This window comes from Gymnoscopelus braueri, assembly GCF_963280865.1.
Source record: "Gymnoscopelus braueri genome assembly, chromosome: 4".
NCBI classification, from domain to species: domain Eukaryota; kingdom Metazoa; phylum Chordata; class Actinopteri; order Myctophiformes; family Myctophidae; genus Gymnoscopelus; species Gymnoscopelus braueri.
Genome location: NC_137605.1, coordinates 20,047,843 through 20,071,870, shown reverse-complemented (window position 1 = coordinate 20,071,870; position 24,028 = coordinate 20,047,843). Strand labels below are relative to the sequence as shown.

Sequence of the window (24,028 nt, the reverse complement as noted above, 5' to 3'; positions counted from 1 at the left end):
GGTCATCGGGTCTCCTTGACACATCATTGAAAGAACTTGAACTTATGTTTTGCGAAAGTAACATGGACAGCAGAGGAGAGGAAAACTAAACCACCACACATTTCCTAGACTTTGTGTATCATTCTAATCTCACACAGGGATTACATTTAGCTAACAGGTGGGTTTAATTAAAAGTCACATTAATTTAAGACAGAGCAGATATTTTGGCAATTAGCGGTTTATTTATATTTAAAATGTCCTAATACAGCCCAATGAAAGGAGGGAGGTAAATAATGAAGGCATGTTTAACCGTAAACAAATACACATTCACACAAATGTAAAAGGAATTTATAATAAAAAAGAGAACTATTATGGAAAGACAAGGCAATTATAATTAATGTAATACCACTGGACAATTTTAACATTAAATAAATGCAACTGTGAAGGCCCCATAAAATGTGAGCACGCTGTGATGATAAAGGCATGGTCACACAGGAGTTTGTGCAATAAAAAACAACAACTGTGATATTAATACTAAAAACATGATATACCACCAACAACACAGCTAGCATGCAATGCTAAGTCACATTTGGCCATAGGGTTCGGCTGTTCTGTTAGCCATCCTAAATGCAGTTTTAATGTGCCAGGATTAATCTGATAACACATGGGAATTTTTGTTTTTAAAGGAATGAATAACTATGAATGTAGGCTCAATACAAAAAAACAACAATGGAATACAAAAGCTGGAGAAGGCACATTGCCAATGTAACTGATGAAGTACTGATGAAGTATCATACAACGGATAAACACGCAAAAGTACAATAGATGAATGGAAAATAGTGGTATTCACTAGGATAATATCAAAAACGAACATGACCGATATACTGTGCACAACACAAAATAAAATAAAAAGTATACCAAAAAAACCACATAGTGAGTGAATGCCACAAGAACAGGCAGTGGTTCTAATATCCACTGACAAATTTGAAATACATTTTGAGGGTTTGATCACTATATGTTTACAATAAATGGCCTGCACTTTGTGGGAATAGAGCTCAAAGCTATTAGACTGTGCTTCTCTACTGTCAGGACAAACTGTATTAGACTGTGGTAACTGTGGAGCAAAGAAAAACAAAAGGTTCTAATAATAAGGTGTCATTACAGTAGGTTTTTCAATGATGCTCTTAATACTAAGATCCATGAAACTGACATAATTCAGAGCCGTAAATGCCAGCAAAAAAAAAGAAAAACAATTTCCAGCAAGTCATCATTACAGCACATTTCTCAATAATGCACTCGTTAACAGAATGCATCTTGTGCTGTGACATTAACGTCATTCTGAGACTAAAGGGATATTAATCATTTCCATACATTATTTCACCAAAAAAGGCATCATTATGGAACTCTGCAATGATCACATGATATACTAGGTCCTGTTTCCAGCCGGGCAGCCAACATTTACCACGCTTACATTTAACACCATGAGCTCATTGGAATGGAATCTGTGCTTAACTTTGTTCTCTTTGTTTTTAATGGCAATAACATGCAAAAATACTTTAGCGCTTTAAAATCAGCATCAGATTCTTTTCACAAGAGAACCATCAGTTTGATCTCGGCTTGCCCTCGGGTTGTGTGATCATACGACTAGGGCAACAACAACTACAAGTCATTTGTGACCAGGGCATGCCTACTGTATAATAAATCAACAAATTCACATCACACAAAGATAAAATACTAACAAGAGCGACATTCACTGTTTTGGTCAGTTTTTTTCTTTTTCTTTTTGCAGTCAGGTCATAGAATGCCATGCTGTGAGAGCAAAGCGGTGAGAGAAAGCACTCTGTAGGCAGATAAGCGAGAGGTTTGCAGGCACTACAACTGGGCTATTGCCTGATTTTGCGTGCCATGTGACACACCAAAAATAGCCGGACAACAAGCTCACAACAACATGTCGCATCGCAAAACACTCTGAGCTTGTAGATCTGCTATTTTTGGTGCGCAACACCCACAAAACAGGCATAAAGGTGTACTGTCCTACCGGCCAACCAGAGTCGAAAAGTCAGAGAAAGACTTGTGCCCTGTTACTTTAATATGGAAGCCCATTTCTCATGTCACTGAATAAAGTTAAAAAGGCCTGTATTGAGACTTGAGACGCAATTATGACTTTATACCTCAGAATAAAAAAAACTAAAATTTCAAGTCACAACTGCAAAATAAACACCCATCAGAGATATAAAGTTGCATGTGAGAGAAAAAGATACCAGTACATTTTATTTAGTGGCAGAACTGGGCTTCCATACTTAAGTATATGTTACTGTTGATTACAAATATTATTACCCATCACTTTCACCATTCATAACACTGACAGGCAAGGAGATGGACAAGAGTACACCTCAACATAAAGCCGTTATGTTTATTGGGGTATTAGCAACCCATGAGGCGAAGGCGAGTAGGAAAGGACACTGATGTGGCTGCTCTTTTGACAAAGCTGGTCTTGTGCAAGTTCTGCTGGGATATTCAGCGTAAACATAGAACGGGCCATGGAATTATAGGCTGGTATGAGAAGGAAGGCCAAGCAGAAGAGAGATTTGTGGAGAGGGAAGTCTGTTTCGGTGCAGTACATTACCTCTGCACCGACGAGGGGAAGGAGAGAGAACATTACAATGTATCGGCATCATGCAATCGCGCTCTTTTGCACTTGCACCCTCATACTCAGTCAACGTGCTCACTCACACCTGCGCACATGTAGAAAGCCCTGTCGCAAAGGCAGAAATGGCAGCTGAATGGATCCTGTGCTTTTGAGTTTTGGTTCATATAGTTTGGACTTGAGTGATGGCCGATTCCGCCAATCACTGCTTGGCCTGCCTGGCTCGCTGGGTGTGGCACTTCATGCAAAGGATTCTGCCGTCCAATGGGTAGCAGCCGTCCGCGTCTGCTTCTATGGAGAGGGGGCGGGAGCAGTCCTACAACAAAGCAGGGAGAACGACGTATTGTGTTACACTGTTGCACACTGGCACACATTGGCCCTCATTTATGAATCCAACATAGAAACCAGCACAGATCCGACCGCAGAAATCATCTCGTGACAGGGTTCATGTGTGATTTATGAAATGGTCGCATCACGCCGATCACAGCTTAAGAATGGTTGGGTGTTGAGAAATGTGGTGGCTGCAAACGATGGTCATTTAAATATCTCATCCTTATACTGTATATTCTCGAGTTTACAACTTGAAATGAAATATGGCCAAGAAGAGAAACTTCTCCAACGTGGAGACAGATATTTTAACGACGCACGTCCCCATAACATCCACTTAAAATGTTTTATTTCATAAGTTCAAGGTTGTTGAAAACATTGTGTTTAATGTTCTCGTTCTAAAACTGATAGGCATGTTAAATAATGACCACCCTGCCAGTCCGTGAGAAACATTTCCCCGGTCGCCGGGTACGAAATGTTTGAGAGCTTTGTTAAAGTTTAATAAAGTGTTCTTTTTCAAAAACTAAAGGGCTTTTAAAATATTGATCCCCTCCAGTCTGTGAGAGGAATTCATACAAAATGCATACCGGTCACTGGAGAAAAATAATTTGAGAAAAATATGTTCTAGGGTTTTAAGTTTCTCTCCTGTACTGCAAAACTGGCCAATCAATGCACCTGTCTGTATGTCATGAAGAGAATCTGAACTTCAGAACTTTACCCATTCAAGAGACAGAACTCTTGTATTGTCATAATGAATACGTATGTGGAATGTACCAAGACGACGCCCCCAGTTAACCCGACTACTCTTAAAGAGACTTTGTTAAGATGACTTTCCAAGGCAGTGTGGTATAACTGTCTCACCTCACAGCGGTAACACTTAAGGTGGAAATTCTTGTCGAGGGCGACCACTCTGACCGTCTCCTCGCTGCCCGGAGCAGGGATGATGGGTTCATTGCAGCTCACACACAGGGGAGAGAAACGCCTGGAACACACAGGAGAGGGGTGTGACCTCCTTTCATTCATGTCTTTCTTTGACTCAGTGTCTCTCTCTCACACACACACACACAGAAAGTACTATCTACCCAGGGTTTGATTTGTAAAAAAGGGGGGAAAAAGGGGGACATTTTCTTAATCACTTTGGTCCTACAGTATATATATCGCTGTACGACAACTAGCAAAGATAACAGATCTACAAGCTCAAAAGGTGTCAAATTGCGGTGCTTTGTGAGCTTGTAGATCAGCTTTTTTATATATAAAATAATAAGCGTTTCTGACAAATTTGCCCAAAATAGGGATGCCAGGGTGTGGTTAACATGAATCTTTAATTAAACTATAAAAAAAAACATATAAGTCAACATTTCCAAAAAGGAAATTAGTGTATTTACTTCAGCCCTGACCAGAAGCAGGTATAAAACATATCCCCACCGGTGATAAAACATGAATGAAGAAGTGATATACGGCCAAGAAGAGAAACTTTTCCGAACTGGGGACAGATATTTTGTGGGGGGGGGGGCATCCCATCCCTCCCAGCATATCCAACCCTTGTTGTTGCATGTACCTGTGGTAGTCCTGGACACAGTAAGGGTTGTTGTTGTCGTCGGTGATGAAGGGCACCCCCTCCAGGCTGCAGGCGCAGGTGCTGCAGCGGAAGCAGTGAGCATGGAAACATTGGCCCACCGCCTTCAGCACGCGGTCTGTGATCTTTTCGCCACAACGTGAGCACACCGCCAGAGAGCTCTGAACAGGATGAACAACAGGGGGTGGGGGAGGGTGGGGTCAGGCATTAGGGAGTTATGTACAGTAGTCTCACCTACTGTACCTACAGTACAATCTACAAGTTTGTAGATTGTAGATAGGTGAGAAGAATTGCCGATCTACAAGCTCGAGCTTGTAGATCAAGTTGCAAGTGCAAGTTAGGGCTTAAGTGGTTGATGTATATTTTGTATTAATAAAATCTGCCAAGTAACTGGTGACTAAAGCTCTCAAATAGTTGTAGTGGAATAAATAATACAATATTTGCCTCCGAGATGTAGTGAAGTAGAAGTACAAAGTATCACAAAAAAAGAAGAAATGCTAAAAGTAAAGTAAAAGTACCTCAAAATGTTACTTAACTCTTTCAGTGCCATTCTTATTTATGGAATTTTGGTGCCACAGCCAAATTTAAAAAAATAAAATAAACATTACGTCTTTTAGACGTCATGTGGCACTGAATGAGTTAAGTACAGTACTTGAGTAAATGTTTTTAGTTACTTTCCAAAGTATCAAACAAGGAACTCAAACTAACTGACCATCCAAGATGCCAAACAGAGGTACAGGAGATCACCAATCCCCATATTTTAGATCTTAGATTTATTTCTGAGGTTATTAGATTGTAGCTTAGATAATTGGAAGTTTTTTCATGTAATCAGCAAAGTAATTCAGTGTTTTTAAGGACAACAGACTTTATAAACCTGTGATCACGCTGAAAGATAAATAAACAATGGAAACAAAGTACACATTTAAGCGCTGTGCCTGATAAAAAGTAAATCTAGCTGAGCCCATTATCCCAGTTGGTGTAGACCTGTAGGGGAAAACACTGTGGGGTTGTTTGGAAAACTATTACAATCCTCCAGGGCAGTGCTAAGCCCATGGTGCCAATTTAAAATAGTGGGGGGTGGTACTACTACTACTGTGGATGTAATGAGTCTGGCACAGTACTGTATTAAAATGTAATAATGTGTGTGTGCGAGACCACAATGGTTAATTGCAGAGACTAGAAAGTAACACGCACACCACTTACTTATCTCTTAGATAGACAGAGAACCTTATCGATCCTGCCGGGAAAATTCAGTTCCCAGAGGCAGAACAAGTGTCAAAGTAAAGATACAGAGTAAAACAAGTACTGTAAGATACAACTAAGAGCAGCGACACAATAGCTAGCAGTCAACAAGACACAGCATCACAAAAAACACCATCAGCAACGAACGACAGTATACAGTCCACCCGATACAGTACTGCACTATGCAGAAACAAATACACACAATCACAATGTCATTGCATTATCCTGCACTGAGCATAAAGAAATACACACAATCACAGTGTCATTGCATTATCCTGCACTGACTGAGCATAAACAAACACACACATTCACAGTGTCAATTCCTTGCAATCTCTTCTGTGGTGCCAGGGAATCAACATCCAAGTTTGAGGAAAACATCTGCATTGGACTTTTTTTCCTCTTTCTTTTATAGCAGTTCTACAAGCTCACGCTGACCCGTTTGAGCTTGTAGATTTTCAAAGAATTTGCAGATATGTTTAAACGTGTTTGAGAATGTTCATTTCTTTATTTCAAACTTGCATTGCAGTGGATGTATATGTTTGTTTTTTATTTGTTTGACCGTTGTAGAAACATAAGTCAGGTTTTAAATTAAACAGATGGACATGCAGGCTCACGTCAAATGACACTTTCAGTGTGTCAGTCCTTGTGTTGAGACATATCTTGAGAAAGCTGAGTCGGACTGAGAGCCACCAAACCAACCGTACCTAACGTCTGGTGACTAATAGGCTGCTATGCTAGGAAGAACTTAAGCAACTTCCTCCAGGCACCCACAGGATGAATAAACCAGCATGAAGCTCCCCTACAGATAGATGCTATGATCACTGTTACCACTTCATTTTCTGTATATTATCCATTTTAATCCATGCATTGGATTCATTTAATGCCTTTGTCCATTTTGACATTATAAGATAAGGCAAGGCTTTATTTTAGATTTTGGAGAGATCAAGTGGATCAAGCTCACAGCGCGTCACTTCACTGTGAGCTTGGGTCCGCCGTCAATCCTGATTTTGGAGAGTTCTAAACCATGATAATTACCAATGTTTTGACAGATATCATGTTTTTAAAAACACTTTTTGATAGATAGAAATGTGTACCCACTTGGCACAATGAAGCTACAACTAGCTGCCATCTTGGAATCACAGATGGGGATAACGGTACATTTATAATATGCGAGTGTGTGTGTGTGTGTGTGTGTGTGTGTGTGTGTGTGTGTGTGTGTGTGTGTGTGTGTGTGTGTGTGTGTGTGTGTGTGTATCCTCACCGTGTAGCAGTCCTCACACTGCGGTGAGTTGTCCCTGTCATAGAACTGCATGCCCTGCAGGGGGCGATGGCACATCATGCAGCAGAAGCAGGTGGAGTGGAAGAGTTTGTCCATGGCCCTCACCGCCGGCTGGGTGCGGGACAACGACTCGCCGCACTTCCCACAAATCTCTGGGGGCGACAAGGGACGCGTGAGACACAAACACACAAGGTCACTCACAAACACACAAGGTCACTGACAACTTTCAAGACCTTTTTTTTTTTTAAACCAGAGCACAGATCACAGAATGGTTCCTTTTCACTGGGAAGTGAAAGTGGGAAGTTGTTAAACACATTCATCCTGATGTCCTCTTTTTGGGGCACGTCATCATACAGTAGGTGAAAAGTTTGAATTTGTTTTCCTCCAAATGTTTCAAAACCAGCAGATCTACAAGCTCCCAATTCGTCTTGGTGTGACACTTTGTGAGCTTGACTTTTTTTTTAATAGGGTCGTAAGTGGTTAAAGCTTTAAAATAATCTGGAAAATGTGTGTGTTATAACACATCCTCATGTAGTTTTCCTGATTAATTCTGGTGGTTTTCCTGGTGAGACTTGCCCATCACTGACACAGAGGAGAGTGCATGTGGGTTGCACTAAAATGACTGATTAGTAATTAAGATAATCTGTGAGCGCAGGGTAGTGAACAATGTACACAATGGTTAGACCGTTAGACCAAAGAAGTGCTGTGCGATTATAGATTGATTGAAGAATGATTAGCCTGATTATTATGCTACATACTCATCATGGGTATTAGTCATTATTATTAGCCTTGGGAAATTAGCTGCATTTTCTATCAATGTCTTGACTATTAAGTGCAGTTCGTGTTCTGAATTAAATGAAAAATTGCACAATCACACACACACTATACTGTGCGTGCGTGCGTGTGTGCGTGCGTGCGTGCGTGTGTGTGTAGTACTGTGTACCTGTAGGAGGTGAGGTGATAACTGGTGCATGTGTGTCCATGTCTTTGATAAAGTCCTTGGTCATTCTCTCCAGCTCCTCCACGTCCCTCATGGTGAAAGGAACACCACCTCCTGGGACCGCAACTGGACCAGAGGGAGAGGGCTACACACACACACACACACACACACACACACACACACATTAACATAAGAATAATACTGCAGGTGTCCTTATTGTGAGTTCAGTGAATACAACAAGGCAAGCAGCTCACCGACACAAGAACTGAAAACCTTATTTCAAGGCAGGATGCATGAACCATGAAGGCAAATAAACAGGAAACAAGAGGAAGGAAAATAAATTGCAGACATAGTAACTGGCGTTGAGTTGATAATACTAACGTGGTAAAATCCTGTGTGTTAATTTAACCCTGAGGGTGTACAGACCCTTAAAGGCAGGGTAACAGATACTTTTAAATGCTGGCTATTCAAATAATTTGAAAACACAGTACTTAAATGTTAGAATTTAGAAGTCTCTGACAATAAATGTGTTTTATAAATGTTGGAATAAAGGTGTTTGAACAGCTAAATCTGCCCCCAACATTCAGTTGAGCAGTTTTATGATGTCAGAAGTGAAAGAGCTAGACCTAAAACAAACCTGTAAATCTATAGACAAATATAAGTTTATATCCAATTGTACATTAAATGTCTAGCATTTAATGTACAGTTACACATTAAATGCTAGCCATTTACAAAAAAAGCAAATTCCTCAACTGTGCAGTTCCACTCTGCTACCAGTATGGGGTTCAAAACTTCAAATTTAATTTATTTTAAGTAATTTCCTTTAAAAATAAGCTGGTATTGTTTAAATATGGACTAGTATGTAAATATCAAAAGTTGACCCTTATCTTTTATCAGCTGGTTCCTAACTATCAATAATTTACCTGGGTACCCCCCGAATCCCCCCCGGACTCCACGTTGCGAACCAGTGCTTTACAGGAATGAACAGCACTGATAGACCATGGTCTTTGACCTATCAGATTGCTTGGCTGGGTCTACCCGTTGTGTAAGTGGTGTGGCGAATGCAATATCCATTATTTACACCAGTTCAAACCTGCATACTGAGGCAAGTGCATTCTTCTGCTAATAGAGCTGTTGGTTAGTTACGGTTGGACAGATGGCTTCAGAAAACCTTTGCACAGCGCATGTCCTGCGTTTCATTTTTAAAATATGGAGTAGCTCTCCTGTTGACTGCTACCTACATTCTACTGTACCTGCAATCATACAAGATGCAGAACATACAACGCTCTACAATGTTAAAGAGTAGCAAATGTATGACCGTACATTCTTCTACAGGATGCTAGTAACTATAGTAACTTAGAAATAAAGCTGCTTGCAGCATTTGAAGCCGTTTTGCTTTGTATAAATCCCACTAGAGCAGTGATTCTCAACGTTTTTTGATATTAGACCATGGACTCCCATTTGAAAAGAGTTTCACCTCTGGGACCCCCCATCTACACTGTAAAATGTTAATTTATCTGAGAGTGCGCAAATAGAACCAAATGGGCCCGTAAGGGTCCTCAGAGGTACAGACCGGTAAGGTTCCATTTGGTTCCTAACTATAAATCATTTAGCTGGGGAGCCCCTAGAACCCCCTCAAGGACTCCTGGGTGTGCCTGGACCCCACATTGAGAACCGGTGCTCTAGTCTAAAGAACAACATCTACTAAATGCCCCATATGTGAAATACGAAGGACCATACCGTTGATGAATTAGGGCTTTTCGCTGGTTGTTGGTAGGAGGAAGATGAAATCGTCTTGGGCTGAGAAACAGGGGGGGCCACATTCTGCAGACCGTTGGGAGCACTAGGACTAGGACTCCTGATGTGGTTGGAGGCGGGTGGAGGCACCACGTTGGTGGTTGGAGCCGGCGGAGCAGCAGGTGGAGGAGGGAAGGAGCTGGCGGGGGCCTTCGGAGCAGCGGGTGGAGGAGGGAAGGAGCTGGCGGGGGGCTTCGGAGCAGCGGGTGGAGGAGGGAAGGAGCTGGCGGGGGGCTTCGGAGCAGCGGGTGGAGGAGGGAAGGAGCTGGTAGGGGCCGGGGGAGCGGCGGGTGGAGAGGAGAATGAGCTGGCGGGGGCCGGGGGGGCAGCGGGTGGAGGAGGGAAGGAGTTAGCAGAGGCAGGGGGAGCAGCGGGCGCAGGAGAGAACGAGCTGACGGGGGCAGGCCTTGGCGCCCCACTGCCGAACGGTGCGGAGCCGCCGTGATTCAAATTCTGGTTGAGTTTCTGTGCCAGGGCGGCGGCTGAGGTGGCTGGTCTCCCTCCGAAGGCGGTCTTGGGGACCACGGGTGGGTTACTGCCCTGTCGGTTGGTTCTGGCTTTGAGCTCCTCTGCCCACGGTGCCGGCGGGGGCTTGTCTCCCATGTCCGGGGGAGGCAGGAAGGAGAGCGAGGGTTTGGGTGCCGTGGGAGGAGGGGCTGGGGGCTTGGGTGCTGCTGCTGAAGAATACTGGCTTGGTAACTGTGGACAGAAACACTTCTATAAACGAGGAGTCAGCATTTACAACAATGCAATTTGTGATGTTAATCTCATTCATTCTGTAGCTCCCCCTGAATTCAATAGGTCAGATAGAGGCCCTATGCAATATGTGAGGCTGTTCTGGACAGAAATGAGTTTTATCAGTAAAAGTATTAAAATTCCATCAATTCATTCCTCAGTGCTAGCGTGCAGCCGGCGCTGGACGCCAAGAGGCTGCGGCCAGCCAGCTCTCCTTAATAACATTGAGTAAAGAGGCACTTGAACTAAAGCAAACATTTGGAGGGACTCCACGGTTTGAGCTTATCAGACGTGAATGTGTCTTTCTGATGGTTATTTGGAGCAGCCTGAACCAGTTCCTCCCAGTTGGATAAAAACACTCTCCTTTTATGGCCCTCTCTCTCTCCCTCTCTCTACAGATCCCTGGCAGCGCAATCTGCCCTCAGCACACACTCAACAACACTCTCCACTCGGTTGTGTATGCATCACTCGTTCTCGCTGAGCCTTTCTTCCCCTCTCAGCGTGAGTCACTGACCGCCTAGCCCGCCCTCTGCCTTCTTCGTTCGCTCTGTCCTCCTGCTTGTTGTGTTTGTTGCTCAATCATCACTGAGTTCAAATCCTGAACGGAGACAAGACCAACCAACCCTGGCACCTCTGCAGACTATTTCCACTGACCTGCTCTGCTTTCTTTCTGTTCTCCCTCTCTCTCTCTGACCGCATCATTCCATCTCTGGGGGTGCGGAATACCTACACTGAGTCTCCCGTGACTCAAAGTCTGCAGTGGTTTTACCCTCTGCTTTATTCTGCGCTGCTCCCTGGCTCGTCACTCATGTTCTCCTTTAGCTGTGCTCTGAATCCTGTCATGGTTTTGTGTCGATGCAGCTACTCTCTGAGCTGCGCTCCACAACCCTGCCTCATTAAATCCTTTCCTTCTCTTCTTTACAAATGTTTCCCCCCTCTCTTTCTTTCCTTCCTTCTGTTCGCTTTCAGTCTTTCTTTGCATTTTCCCTCTCTCTTCACTCCGTCCTTCTCTGCAGTGCTACCTTGGGGTTGAAGGGTCCTCTGGTCTCCATCTCAGTCAGCAGGTCAGTCAGTGAATCCAGCTGCTGGTCAAAACTGGTCTGCTTCTCCACTCCCCTCTGACAGAGGAACAGAAACACAGGGATGGAACAGGGTCACAAAACTTGTACACACACCAACCAAAATCTGTATATTGTTGCTGTCAGGCGGAAACCTTGCATGTCCAAAACCATTACATTTCAGGAACTGGAAAAAGGAACATGTGTTCCAATGTAGTTACTGTATTTAGTCACTTTTCTCTGGCTAAATATTTATAAAACCAGACAGACTTAACCACTTTCAAACTTTGATGTTTTTGCACGAAATTTAATTTCACCAACTGATTTACATGTGATATGACAAATAAAACTGATTTTGACCTGGCGTACCTATTTTGGCCATGTCTCTATAGGCGTACATTTTCTAAAATGTTAAATGTGCAAAAATAGCAGATCTACAAGGTCAATACACTTTGTGAGCTTGTAGATCGGCTATTTTTGCTACAGTACTTTTGTGCTCAACTGTCGTACGACGAAGTATGAAATAGTTTATGCATTGATTTAAGAAAAAAAACATGAAATATGGAGATAACCAGGTTTCTGCTTGAAAGCGATCATATACTGAACACATACACATACACAGTGGTTGCGTTCTGTGACTTTAGGTTTCAGGATGAAAGGAAGCAGATGCCATATGAGTACAAAGGTGCAGGGGAAGGAGGATGACAGATTGTGACACTAAACCTGAATTATGCTTGCAACAAAAAAATACGTATTTTCGACTGACTTTTTTTTGGGGGGGGGGCAAAGATATACATAACATTTTTACACTTGTGACCGAAGCATAAACCAGGCTTACAGCTGCATGTGCAACTGGAATCTGGAATGTTCACAACAATTAATTAATTGTCATAGAATAGTGGTGTATCTTACTGGAACAGTGAAATGTTCTCTAAATTCATCAAGAATAATAGTCATGATTGTAACGCAGAGCATAATTGGTATTATCATTGTTGCTATAACGGTGAAGTCTTGAGTAACAGACTGTAAATCTACATTGAGGACACCTTCACACACAAGTTTGACTCAGATTCGGGATTGTTTGCTACCATATAGTGCCCTTCTGAAATTGAAACAAGCTCTTGGCCAAAATAATTCTAATCCCTGTTCAATGGGTTGGTCCTGTCCCGCAGTAAAACTAAGTGTGCCGCTTTGATGAATATGTGTGCTGTTTATGAGTGATTTATACTTAGTTGTGCACAGGTGTCGCACATTGACAAAAAGACGATCTTGCAGCTCACACATTCCAGTATAAATCAGGCATTATGCCTCGCAAACCAAATGTCCCACATGAGAAAAGTCTTGAACTTAGAAAAAGACAATTGAATTATTGTAATTATTAGTGTGGCATTTATAAAGAGAACCAGTATGTTTTTTATGTTACTCCAAAGTTCAACTAAGTTCCCAATTTTAATAATCAGAAACCACATAGCATCTTAAATTTTTCCTCCCTTTTATGAAAAGGCCCAAATTAGTTCCATGGCACTATGCATTTTCATTCCAACAAGTCAAATTAAATTAATGCAACACTTAAATTCCAAGTTTTATCCACTGCCAAGAATGCCTGTTATGAGTTTCACAGAGCAGAACTTCCATTAACATGAATAGTCTACAGATTTAATCTTTGGCACTGCAGTACTGTTTCTTTACCATAAACTCTTTATAATGTACGAAGTCTAAAAAATGTTCATGACATGGATGTGTAAGATTCCGTTTGCAAGCCATTAACAGGGCGATATTTCCTTCTATCAAGTCCCATAAACTGTGCAAGCCAAATTCTAAGACGTTCTCAAGCCAATTCTGAAATGAGTGAAAACAACCGTTCCTGGCCAGATGACGACATAGTGGTTCACCCTGGTCTCCGTGTCCCGCAGATATTCCCCAGCTGGCCTAGGATCAAATCCCGCAAGAACCTCACCCTTCTGTGCCTCTGCTATGCTGTCTCCATCCGAGCTGTCCTACGGCCTATATCTCAACAAAGCAGCATTTCCTGTAAACTCTCTGGTGAGTCACAAGGGATATGTGTGACAGTGCCCTCAACTTGTCCGCAAATTGAAATGATGCTGATGATAATGTTGGCATCAAAAAATGCAGGGACAGCAGAAGCAACACAAATGCAGACAAGACAGACAAGAGCGGTGAACCACCTTGTGCGTTGCAGATATCTCCAACTCACCTGTGTGTTGCCAACGGCAGCATTGGGCACCGCGCCACCGGAGGCGGTGGGGACGGATGGGGGTGGGGGAGGAGGAGGGGGAGGAGGAGGAGGTGGAGGGGAGGGGGCGGCGGGCAGACAGGCAATATCCTCGGGAGGGGCGGGGAGGGGCAGGTCATCGGCCACTGGAGGCGGGGCAGGAAAGGCGGGAGGAGGGGCGTCAAGGGCGGGGGGCGTGATTTGGCATTCAGGGGGAGGGGCTGGCAGCTCGTCATCCAGCGGAGGAGGAGGAGGGGGCGGGAAGTCTGGCAGAAAACGGGGAGGTTTGATTGGTTACAAGCTGTGGTAATTAGCACAAAGTTATTGTCAAGGTCGTTGCACTCTCGTGTTTTTCCGTCCGTCGTCTGACTGACAGTCATTCATATGAGACATTTCATCGTGTTAATTTATCGTGCATCGCCTTCTATTTGCTGTGAATATACTGTATATTGTGTTACTTGCAGCAAAGCAACTGTCCCATTATGGAGGAGTACAATCTTTTGTACATTTGTCACACACTCCAATTATATGAGACCCCCCCCCCCCAAAAAAATAAGGGAGTCAACAAGAAAAGTAAGGGGGTTTATCCTGATTGGTCCTGTTTCACAACTGTCTGACTACTCCATTTGCTGACTATGCACCGCATGCAGTGCTCACCTACTTACTACTGTATGTATGCCTATTGCCTACAGTAAAAAGAGCTGAGAGCAGGAACAGCCTGTCCCACTAAAAATACAAGTGCAACGTCAAACGTTTAGTAGTATTTTAACCATAGTATTTTTGCTGATATAGAAACTAAAACCTAGCCATATTATTTTGCATTTAAAACATATCTACTACTACTTTGCTTTTGGGAGCCATCATACAGATCTACAGACACTAACTGGGGAGGTACAGTAGGGTTCGGAATAAAAACACATCCTTTTAGAAGTTAAATAACTGGTTTATGATATGTGAGATTTGCACAAGAATAAGAAAATATATAGCATGGGTACCTTCACAGAGTGAGGGCGGAGGTGGAGGCATCTCTCCGACCCGACCAATCACGCCCAATCCGACCCGATTAAGCACGCCCGACGCTCCATCACTGACTGGCGTCGGTGATGGAGCGTCGGGAGGAGTCATGCTCTTGGGCCGTGGCGGAGTCACGGAAGCAAACTTCTTTGGCTGGTTGTAGAAGGAGGGAGTGGTGACTTTGAAGTTCAGGGAGGACGTCATCATGAAAGGCTTGCTCCCGTTGGATTCCTCCATCTTGTTTCTTTATCTGAGGACAGACCAAAAGAACACAATGGTCAACGGTTAGCCTACGTTATTAGACTTAACCACATGAACCCTCACGTCCTTATTCTGGGGAGAACATTCGGCAAGCTCACGGTGAGTCATACTGCGGTGAGTTGTGAGCTTGTAGATTGGCTACTTTCGGCAAAGAGATTTGGTGTAGAGGTGAAAAAGGAGCGGACCTGAATTGTCCGTTCAGTGATGTCATAAGGAGGACACTACGCTTAATATTCTTATTATACATTTATAATAACTTATAATATATATGTATGTAATGATATTATATATAATAATATGCTTAACAGACATTTCTTCTTCTGTTGAAAATACATTGTTCTTGTTAAGTGACACAGTCATGCAATGAGGTATAACATAGCCTTCACTCCTTGTCAAGTTAAACATAGCTCAGAGAAATAATGGATTGGCTTTTAATGCCATTTAATGGCTTCTCACTGAGAATAACCCATAGCTTTGAAATGATGAAGTAGAATGACTTGGGCTTTTTAGGAATTCAAATCAAAACATACCATTACAACCAAAACTCTAAGCCGGCATAGCGAAAACACAAAGTCCAGATGTGTATTACGGTTGGGATTCCCCTTTAATCAGCCAACTGTTTAAAGTTCAAAAGAAACCCATTACATTACAAAGTACAGTGTTGAGTCCAACAGCTCCCATTTGATGAGGCGCCCCGTTCGCCAAACCCAATGACAAAACATATAGACTTCATCCAGTCTGACAAATATCAGAGTGCTGCCATTAAGATGGCATGATGTGTAACGTCATGTCTCTTGTGGTGGTGACAAATCCAGAAAACATTCTTAGCAAGCTTAGTACGAGTAATTAAAAGACAGTCTTATTCAGTGTCTTTCAAAGTTGTGGTTTGGGCATTGGATATATCTGGTGCAATAGCAGTTTAAAAAAAACTCTAGTTCTAATGCAATTGCAGTCAAACAAAATGACATTAACACACACGCGCGCACACACACACAGCAGATGTTTGGATGCCGGTGGGTGGATTTGGAGGCCAACCTCAGGCTATGTAAAAAAAAACACTGGCATTCCATGGTGGCACTCGAAGATTCCAGAGATAAATCACCACATTAAACACATGATGACCTCGCCATCGCTATCTCAGATTCCGCACAGTTGGAACACATTTCCCAGAATGTCACCGGCCCTGGCCCCTGGGTGACGACCGCAATCAAAAGCATTGTTACTCGCTTTGTGCCCTTGTCCTCCACTTTAGCTCTTAGCCTAGACCACTACCACAAGATATTCTCTTTGGAAACATCACCAGCAGCACCCTACATGAGATGTTTGTAAAAAAGAAGGCAGGTTTTCAGTCAGATCAATAATAATGCAAATGTTTGTTGCATCGACATGTTAACATGTGGATGCATGCTGTTTATCTGTTAGATTGTGTTTTGGTTTGGGGGAACATGAAGATGTTTTTGATTGATTGGTTGAATATATTGATTAGACAAAATGTAAGTACAGTAAGTCAATAACACACTTGAGCTAAAAGGATAACACAAAAAAGTCCTGGGGACTCGTTTCCATTGTGGTCCTATGTATTTCATGTTTATGTGTATGTCAAGCAACAAAAAAAAGCATTTGTTTCCACCCAAACTCATTACAACACTGTTTACCAGCCATAACAACATGGCTGGTATTGATTTCTTCTTTTGAGTCCATGGTTGTGGTGTGTATATGACATGTCTGTGGACAGATTGTTTCACCACAATAGCGACACAACCGCGCAGTCACAAAATGGTACAGGTGTAGGGTCATATCTGAATGTAGGCCAAGTTCAAAGATGGGTGTGGCCTGAGCAAGGGTGCCAGAAGTAGGGGGTCAACAGTTACTGGCTCGTTAGCTGATACGATTCGTTTTCATTAGCATTGCTACAACATGTTAACAACCTTCCCGTGGACATTTCTCAGTAACTTTAGTGCCAATTAAAAGACTGTTTAATGTTTATAACCTCTTGACCAGTAAGTACCTCATCAAAACATTTTGGTGACCCCCCCCCCCCCTCCCCCGTGCCCCTCCCCACACACACACACACACACACACTTGAATTATCACCCCGTCATGGGTGAACCCGCCCTGTGCATGACAGTTCACTCATGAGACCCCCCCCCCCCACTAGAATTGGAATTATGTGGTTTCAGTAAAACATATATGCTATATGTCAATACTATGATTTATCTTTTCACTTAAAAACGTTTCAGGATGACAATTCAGTTCAAGTTCTAGAGACACAATCTCAATATATTTTAAACTATATAATCTCATTCTCAACATGGCCATGAAAAGTCTTTCCAATGATATAAACAACCATCAAAAACAAAATTTGCAGCTCTGCATGGATAGAGGAACAGCAGCAATATTTAAGGCCAACAAAAATGAAAAATAACCATAGGTTAAAAGCTGACCATGCAACGATGGTTAGGCATATTGAATAACTCTGGCACAGAGTTCACTTGTTTCACCAAACTCCCTTCTCTCACATCATGTGTTCAACTGCACCATGGTGTGAACCCATCGCAAGAACATGGTCACACCCTCTAGTCTAGTCTAGTCCTTCAATGTGTCTATGTGTGGGGGGTGGGGGTCAGCCTAACTCTTTTGCCTTAAAGGGTAAGACCACTTTAGTAGAGATTTGGGTTGTGTAGTTACCTTGCCATGATGTAACTCCAAAGGTGGGAAAGAAATCAAAAATAATTGCTCCATTGATTAGAAATTGATAATTCAAAATATGCTCCTCATTGACTTACATTGTACACTAAAACAGCTCTCAAAGTCACTCTTTTAGCACATAAATGAACCCAAACATAGCTGATTCAGACAATATAGAGTATCACCAAACCCAGTACTGTTTGTTTTTTTAATAAAAATGTCAACTTCCTGTTGATTTTACTATTTGAAGATCTGGATCCGGATCCGCCGATCCAGTCCGGGTTTTCTACTTATTAAAAATGGCAAAATCAACAGGAAGTTGACATTTTTATTTAAAAAAAAAACAGTACTGGGTTTGGTGATGTTCTATATTGTCTGAATCAACTTTGTTTGCGTTCGTTTTTGTGCTAAAAGAGTGACTTTGAGAGCTGTTTTAGTGTACAATGTAAGTCAATGAGGAGCATATTTTGAATTATCAATTTCTAATCAATGGAGCATTTTTTTATTTATTTTTTGCCCACCTTTGAAGTCACATCATGGCAAGGTAACTACACAACCCAAACCTCTACCAAAGTGGTCTTGCCCTTTAAAATGGTTGCTGCTGTAAGCCTTAAACCTTCATGCATCCGTTAGCCATAAGGGCTCATGATTTGGAAGACAATTTTTTTCCTCGTTACACTTAAATAGCTCACATTTGGTAGAGCAAGTGGAGCCTGACTCCCATATAGCCTTTTAATTAAGATGTAAAGCTAAGAACAGTGTTTCTTAAAGGGTTGTGAGCAAAAAAGCAGGACATGTCATGTTCTAACAGTGTCGTGGAATACTGTGTTACTTAACAGAGGTCTATTGTGTGACTTAACAGAGGTCTACTGTGTTACTTAATATTGATTCCTGACTTGACGATCAACACAAAATCCATGTCCCTGACAATATGAAACCATCTGAGAAGTGAAGCACTGGCCTGAAACAATCAGCAGAAGGTTTCATGTTTCCTTTTGGCTGTAAGGCAGAGTCACGTTTTCGAGTTCTGACAAGACAAAGAACAGCAAGCAAGTTAAAAGTATTTGTGATCGACTGCTGCTGATATGACCTCAGCTTATCTTCAACAGAACGTCACTTCTTTACTTTTAACGCAGCTACAGTATCTTGCTGGAGCTTGCCATTACATGTTAGCATTTAAACTGCACGTTTCAGCACTCAGCAGAAACCAGGGTGAGAACGAAAAAAATGTCCGGTTCACACCCCAGTGCCCCCTCCTAAGTGCAGTTACCAAAAGCCACAAACTGGCAGCACTTTTAGCTGTGTTTCCCTAGTGGATTTAAATAATTCACACAATTGCTGAAATGAAATACTGGCAGAGGATGGCCCGGGTCTAACGGAGAGAAGTGAATTACCCAGCTGCCTGCAGTATAACAAGAAGCAGATTTGCCAAGTTGAGGTATGGCACAGGTAATAACAAAAAGAGCTACAAACTATATACTAGAAGAGTACTTGAGGCCCCTGTACTGTACACAGAGCTAAGTGTACTGCTTCCTGGCTTACCATGGTCATCTGTCTCCCCTATGTTACATGATAATCCCTCCCCCCAATTCCATGCCGTCTTTCTGTCTTGATGCAGAAAAATAAATAAAAGAAGGCCAGAGATGCCTGCTACTCAAGTGTCCTTGATTTAACCTAATAAATGAGAAACAGGCTTAATCAACTCAAGTCTGCCCAGACTCTTCATTCAAAAAGAGACGTTTCTTCATACAGCCAAGATAAACCTGCTGCTTTTAATCAGGTTCACATCACTGAATATCAGCAGACTGCTCTGCACGGGGCATTACCAGACAGACTTTCATCAATATAGGCTAATGGCTTTCGTTTGAGAATCTGTACTTTGACAAGAGTGGGCAACAGCTTTGATCTAGCGTCTAGCCTATTCATTACAGCACATGCTTGCAACCCCTTAATTATAAGGAACGGTTGAGAGCTACCTTGGGGGATCACTTCCGAGAAATGACATGCAAAAAGTATATTTTCAATTATTCAGGAGTGGCAATGAGAACTTGAGGTTCGATTCCATCTGCTTCTTGATATGGTCCTGGGGATTCAACACGATGAGATCAGCCCTACGCGAAGACCCCCCCCCCCCCAGTACCCGACCGCCCCCCTCTGCACCCTGCAAAACCATATGAAACCTGATCCCAGAGATGAGAGAACGCTGCTGAGGAACAGATTTTGGCACACTCCATTGCAATGACATCACCTGGCTTCTCTCTGCCTCTCTTTCATTATATCGTTCCTCCTTTCCTCTTCCTCATTTTTCATCCTGTTGACACCGCCCTGTTGCCTCCGTGTAGCTTTTTTTGATATGGGGGTTGACTTGTACATTTCTGCTTTATTTGACAGGAACGTGTGGGCAGATGGAGCGAGATGAGAGATGACGTGCAATAAAAGTCATGAGTTGGAATCAAACCAGCGTTGTCACAACACGCTCTGTGCCTCCACAGTATATGCACAAACAGGCTGAATCACTAGCACAGTGCACATCCCCCTATTCTTCTTCCTCTTTTTAATTCCATTGCTGCCATGGATGTTGCCTCTCTGGAGTTCTGACCAACCACAACAACACGTTATCTTCTCAGTACAGTATGTCTTTCTAACTCATCAACCTCACCTCCACCTACCCCTCCAATTGCTTTCACGTTCATGGCTGTGTTTCATCAGTCCTGCCTTATGGTATGGTGTAGTCTACAGAACTGGGCCCCTCCTGTATAAATAATGTACTGTAAATAATACGCCAGAGCTTATTAACTGTGTTATGATTCCCACATGTTTGGGCAGGTTGTATACCCAAGAGACTGGAAGGCTACTTGAAGAGGCCACATGATTACGGAATCTCTGTGGGCTGCAGGTCTCGCAATGTGTCTACGAATTAACACAGCACTATTATGGATCAATTTAATTTGATGTTTCAAAATTAGTCGTAACTGCAATATATGACAACATTCATTATTGAATTCTGTGATTCTAGAATTATTAGTAGTAATTGAAGCCAATGGTGCAAAACACAAGGTGCAATTTGTGTGCACAGATAGTCTAAACATAAACAATTAACAGTGGATCACAGACATCAGCTAAGAGACATCCACCAAGTTCCCACAAGCTGTATGCTATTTGGCCATGGAAAGTACCTCAAAGTGCTGTAGTACATGCCGTTATTATGTGTGGCTGTTTGGTCTATTTCTAGTTTCACGGTTTCACACGAGGATCCAAGTCTTTCCTGACAGAAACCACAAAGGCAGCAAAAAGGTGCAAAATATCCATTAAGCTGTGGCCTAATACACTCTGAATGAAGGACAGCTAGGATACTTATGGAACAAAAACTGCCTCTTTGGTGTCTAATTATAATTGACCTGATTTTGCTGCCGTGATGTCTGTGTGATGGACCTAATTAGTTGATCTACCGAACGCACTCTCACATGGTCCAACATGGCACCATCTTAACATGAAACTGTGCTTTATTCCTTTCTAGTTCAAACTGCAGTTAAGATGTTTTCCCCAAAAGAACATACAGTACTTAAAATAGTTATTTTTACTAATATGTCCTATTACAATAATAATAAAAACTGATAAAACAAACAAAAAAGGTTATGATAAATAATAGAAACCCAAGTCAGTAGTCACTATTAATCTGTTTACTGCGTGTGCCAAAGCAGGCCAGTCTGGGGTTAAAACCAGCTTGGTGACCTTTATTTGACCATATGGATTAAATGAATGAACCAATTCCATATTAAACAGCACCATGTGCCATTGTTGTTCAGACTGCAGACAAACAGTATTTTCTGACTTCCAGTACTTCCAGTAACTCCTGCCATGGCATGGTCATTCATTTCTATCAGTGACTGGCCCATTGTTGATCCAACTCCATTGTTAAGATTTAAATGGCACACCCACTTTCAGGGAAAGCGTGTCTGTCTGTCTGGGCCGGGGCTTACTCATGAGGGACAAGCAGCGTAATTGAGTCCAATCTTACAGGTCACTGGCCATTCATTGAGCTCTCCCACTACCAACAGCAGGTACACTAAGTGAACAAATGGCCAACATTCGTTGCAATATTGCTACAGTACAGTAGCGTGACAATTACAGACCCCCTGTCAGCCCCCCACCAATCTATAGAACTGCCTGTTCATTAAGACCAAGTGCAGTGTGAGCTAATGAAAAGTGACAGGAAAGTCAAAGACAAATAGGAATAGTTACATGATACAGTAAAACATGGAATGACTGGTGAGAAGGCAGACAGACGTGTGTTGGCTTGCACAATTTTCAAATGCTTCCGCCGAATAGTCTGTACTTCAGTCAGAAGCTGTGGAAAATGAATGAACAGAAAATAAAGTGAAAATTCTGACACTTCCGTTTCGCCTGTGCAGTCGTGTAAATAAGTCCTTCCTGGAAGCCAAAATTAGTTGAAGCCTAGCTAAATAGCTGCTTCGCAGAAACACATTTTATAGATTTTTTTTGGGTGTGAAAAGTATACCGCTTGATTGTGAATGTGAATACATGATTGGTGAAATACCCTTCTGGTCTATAGAGCAGATGACAGCTTCCTGTTCTGAACTTTTACGGCCTGGAATTAGACTCTCTGTAGCATTTGAACTCTGAAGACTGTGGAAGAGATAGTCTGGCTTGGGAGACTAAATGGTGAGTGAAAGAAAGAGTTGCACTGAAATAGCTTGACTTATGGAGGCTACAATCAACCTTTCTGTCACCCCAGTCATAATGGGCAGCCAACATCCATTCAAAGATCTTCACCCACAATCTCCAATTTACTGAGGCGTCAGCAAAGAGGAGAAGAAACATAACCTCAGCCTTCTCACGCGGAGAAGAAGACACCACCCAAACCCCAAACTAACACTGCCCCAGTCGTCTCACTACAAGTTATTCTTAAACACAGGTCATTATGGTATTGGTGGAGACTCCCCCACCAGACCAGACCCCACAAGTGATGGAGGAAGAAGGAAACTGGAGGAAGAAGAAATCGGAAATACATTGCGCAACAGTCTGCAACTGTTTATAATCACAGGATTTGCACATTCTCAAAAGTTAATGCAGTCTGTTTTAAATGGCATATCTGTCTGACTGGTAGACAACCATTGCAACACTCGACACTTTTAAGCCTGGGCCTAAATCCTCACACAACATCACCCATTATTGCGCGAGAGAGAGAGAGAGAGAGAGAGAGAGAGAGAGAGAGAGAGAGAGAGCAACACACATGCTTCCTCCATCATAACCTTATAGGGTGCAATGTAGCTACAGAACTACATATCATTAATTCCTCAATTCAAGTGCTGAGCTAGGACACCTACAGAAAATATAAGGTTCCTCTCCCCACATGTCAGTAATATGACAAAACCTTTGGTGTTATCTATATATATATATATACAGTATATCATATAGAATTCAATTTCCTGGTCAGTTCAACTGCAACTAGAACGCGTACCGAAAACAAGAGTAACCTCTCCCTACACCACATACTCTTAAAAGTCAATAATGGCAGAACTTCTGGTATTATATACATTTATATAATACAGACATTTTATTTCCTGGCCATTGAATGCAGTGGTGGAAAAAGTACTCCCATTTTTTACTTAAGTAAAGGTATCAGTACTGCAATGTAGAAATACTCTGTTACAAGTGAAAGTCCGGAATTCTAAATTTACTTGAGTAAAAGTACAAAAGTATTGGTATCAAAATGTACTTAAAGTACCAAAAGTAGAAAGTACTCATTATGCTCACATCGCGATGCATTGTGAGCTTGTAGATCAGCTATTTTCAAAGTAGTAGCTGAAGTAGTTGATGTATGTTTTGTAATAATAATACAAATCTGCAAAGTAACTAGAAGCTTAAGTTTTCAAATAATTGTAGTGGAGTAAAAGTACAATATTTGTCCCTGATGTTGGAGTACAAGTAAAAGTATAGACAATTGGAAATACAAAGTAAAAGTACCCCATAATTGTGCATAAGTACAGTACTTGAGTAAATGTACTCATTTACTTTCCACCACTGTATGCAATACAGAATTACATTTCCTGGGCATTGAATGAGACATCCTATGCTGCCACACCCACCCACATCATCTTGGCATGTCACTGGTAACATGCCACAGTAACATATGGTTCATGGTGGTCAACAGCAGTCCAGTTACACTGACAGCTGACAACAACTGCTAACAGTAACTCCCAGTAACCGTGGGAACACAGTAAACATAAA

At 42.2% G+C, this 24,028-nt stretch overlaps 1 protein-coding gene across 1 annotated transcript in view; it reads right to left on the bottom strand.

Annotated features, from left to right (window-relative positions):
* Positions 1-199: 199 nt before the first annotated feature.
* The window catches only part of zyx (zyxin), a 27,231-nt gene continuing 3,402 nt past the window's right edge, over positions 200-24,028 (bottom strand). Inside the window, exons 2-10 of the mRNA XM_080427486.1 lie at positions 14,809-15,077; positions 13,796-14,079; positions 11,545-11,640; positions 9,731-10,486; positions 7,994-8,135; positions 7,033-7,202; positions 4,512-4,690; positions 3,815-3,935; positions 200-2,942 (exon numbers count right to left, since the gene is read on the bottom strand). Coding sequence (XP_080283612.1) covers positions 2,829-2,942; positions 3,815-3,935; positions 4,512-4,690; positions 7,033-7,202; positions 7,994-8,135; positions 9,731-10,486; positions 11,545-11,640; positions 13,796-14,079; positions 14,809-15,064 — 2,118 coding nt within the window. The 5' untranslated portion in view covers positions 15,065-15,077 and the 3' untranslated portion in view covers positions 200-2,828. The remainder of the gene's footprint in view (positions 2,943-3,814; positions 3,936-4,511; positions 4,691-7,032; positions 7,203-7,993; positions 8,136-9,730; positions 10,487-11,544; positions 11,641-13,795; positions 14,080-14,808; positions 15,078-24,028) is intronic.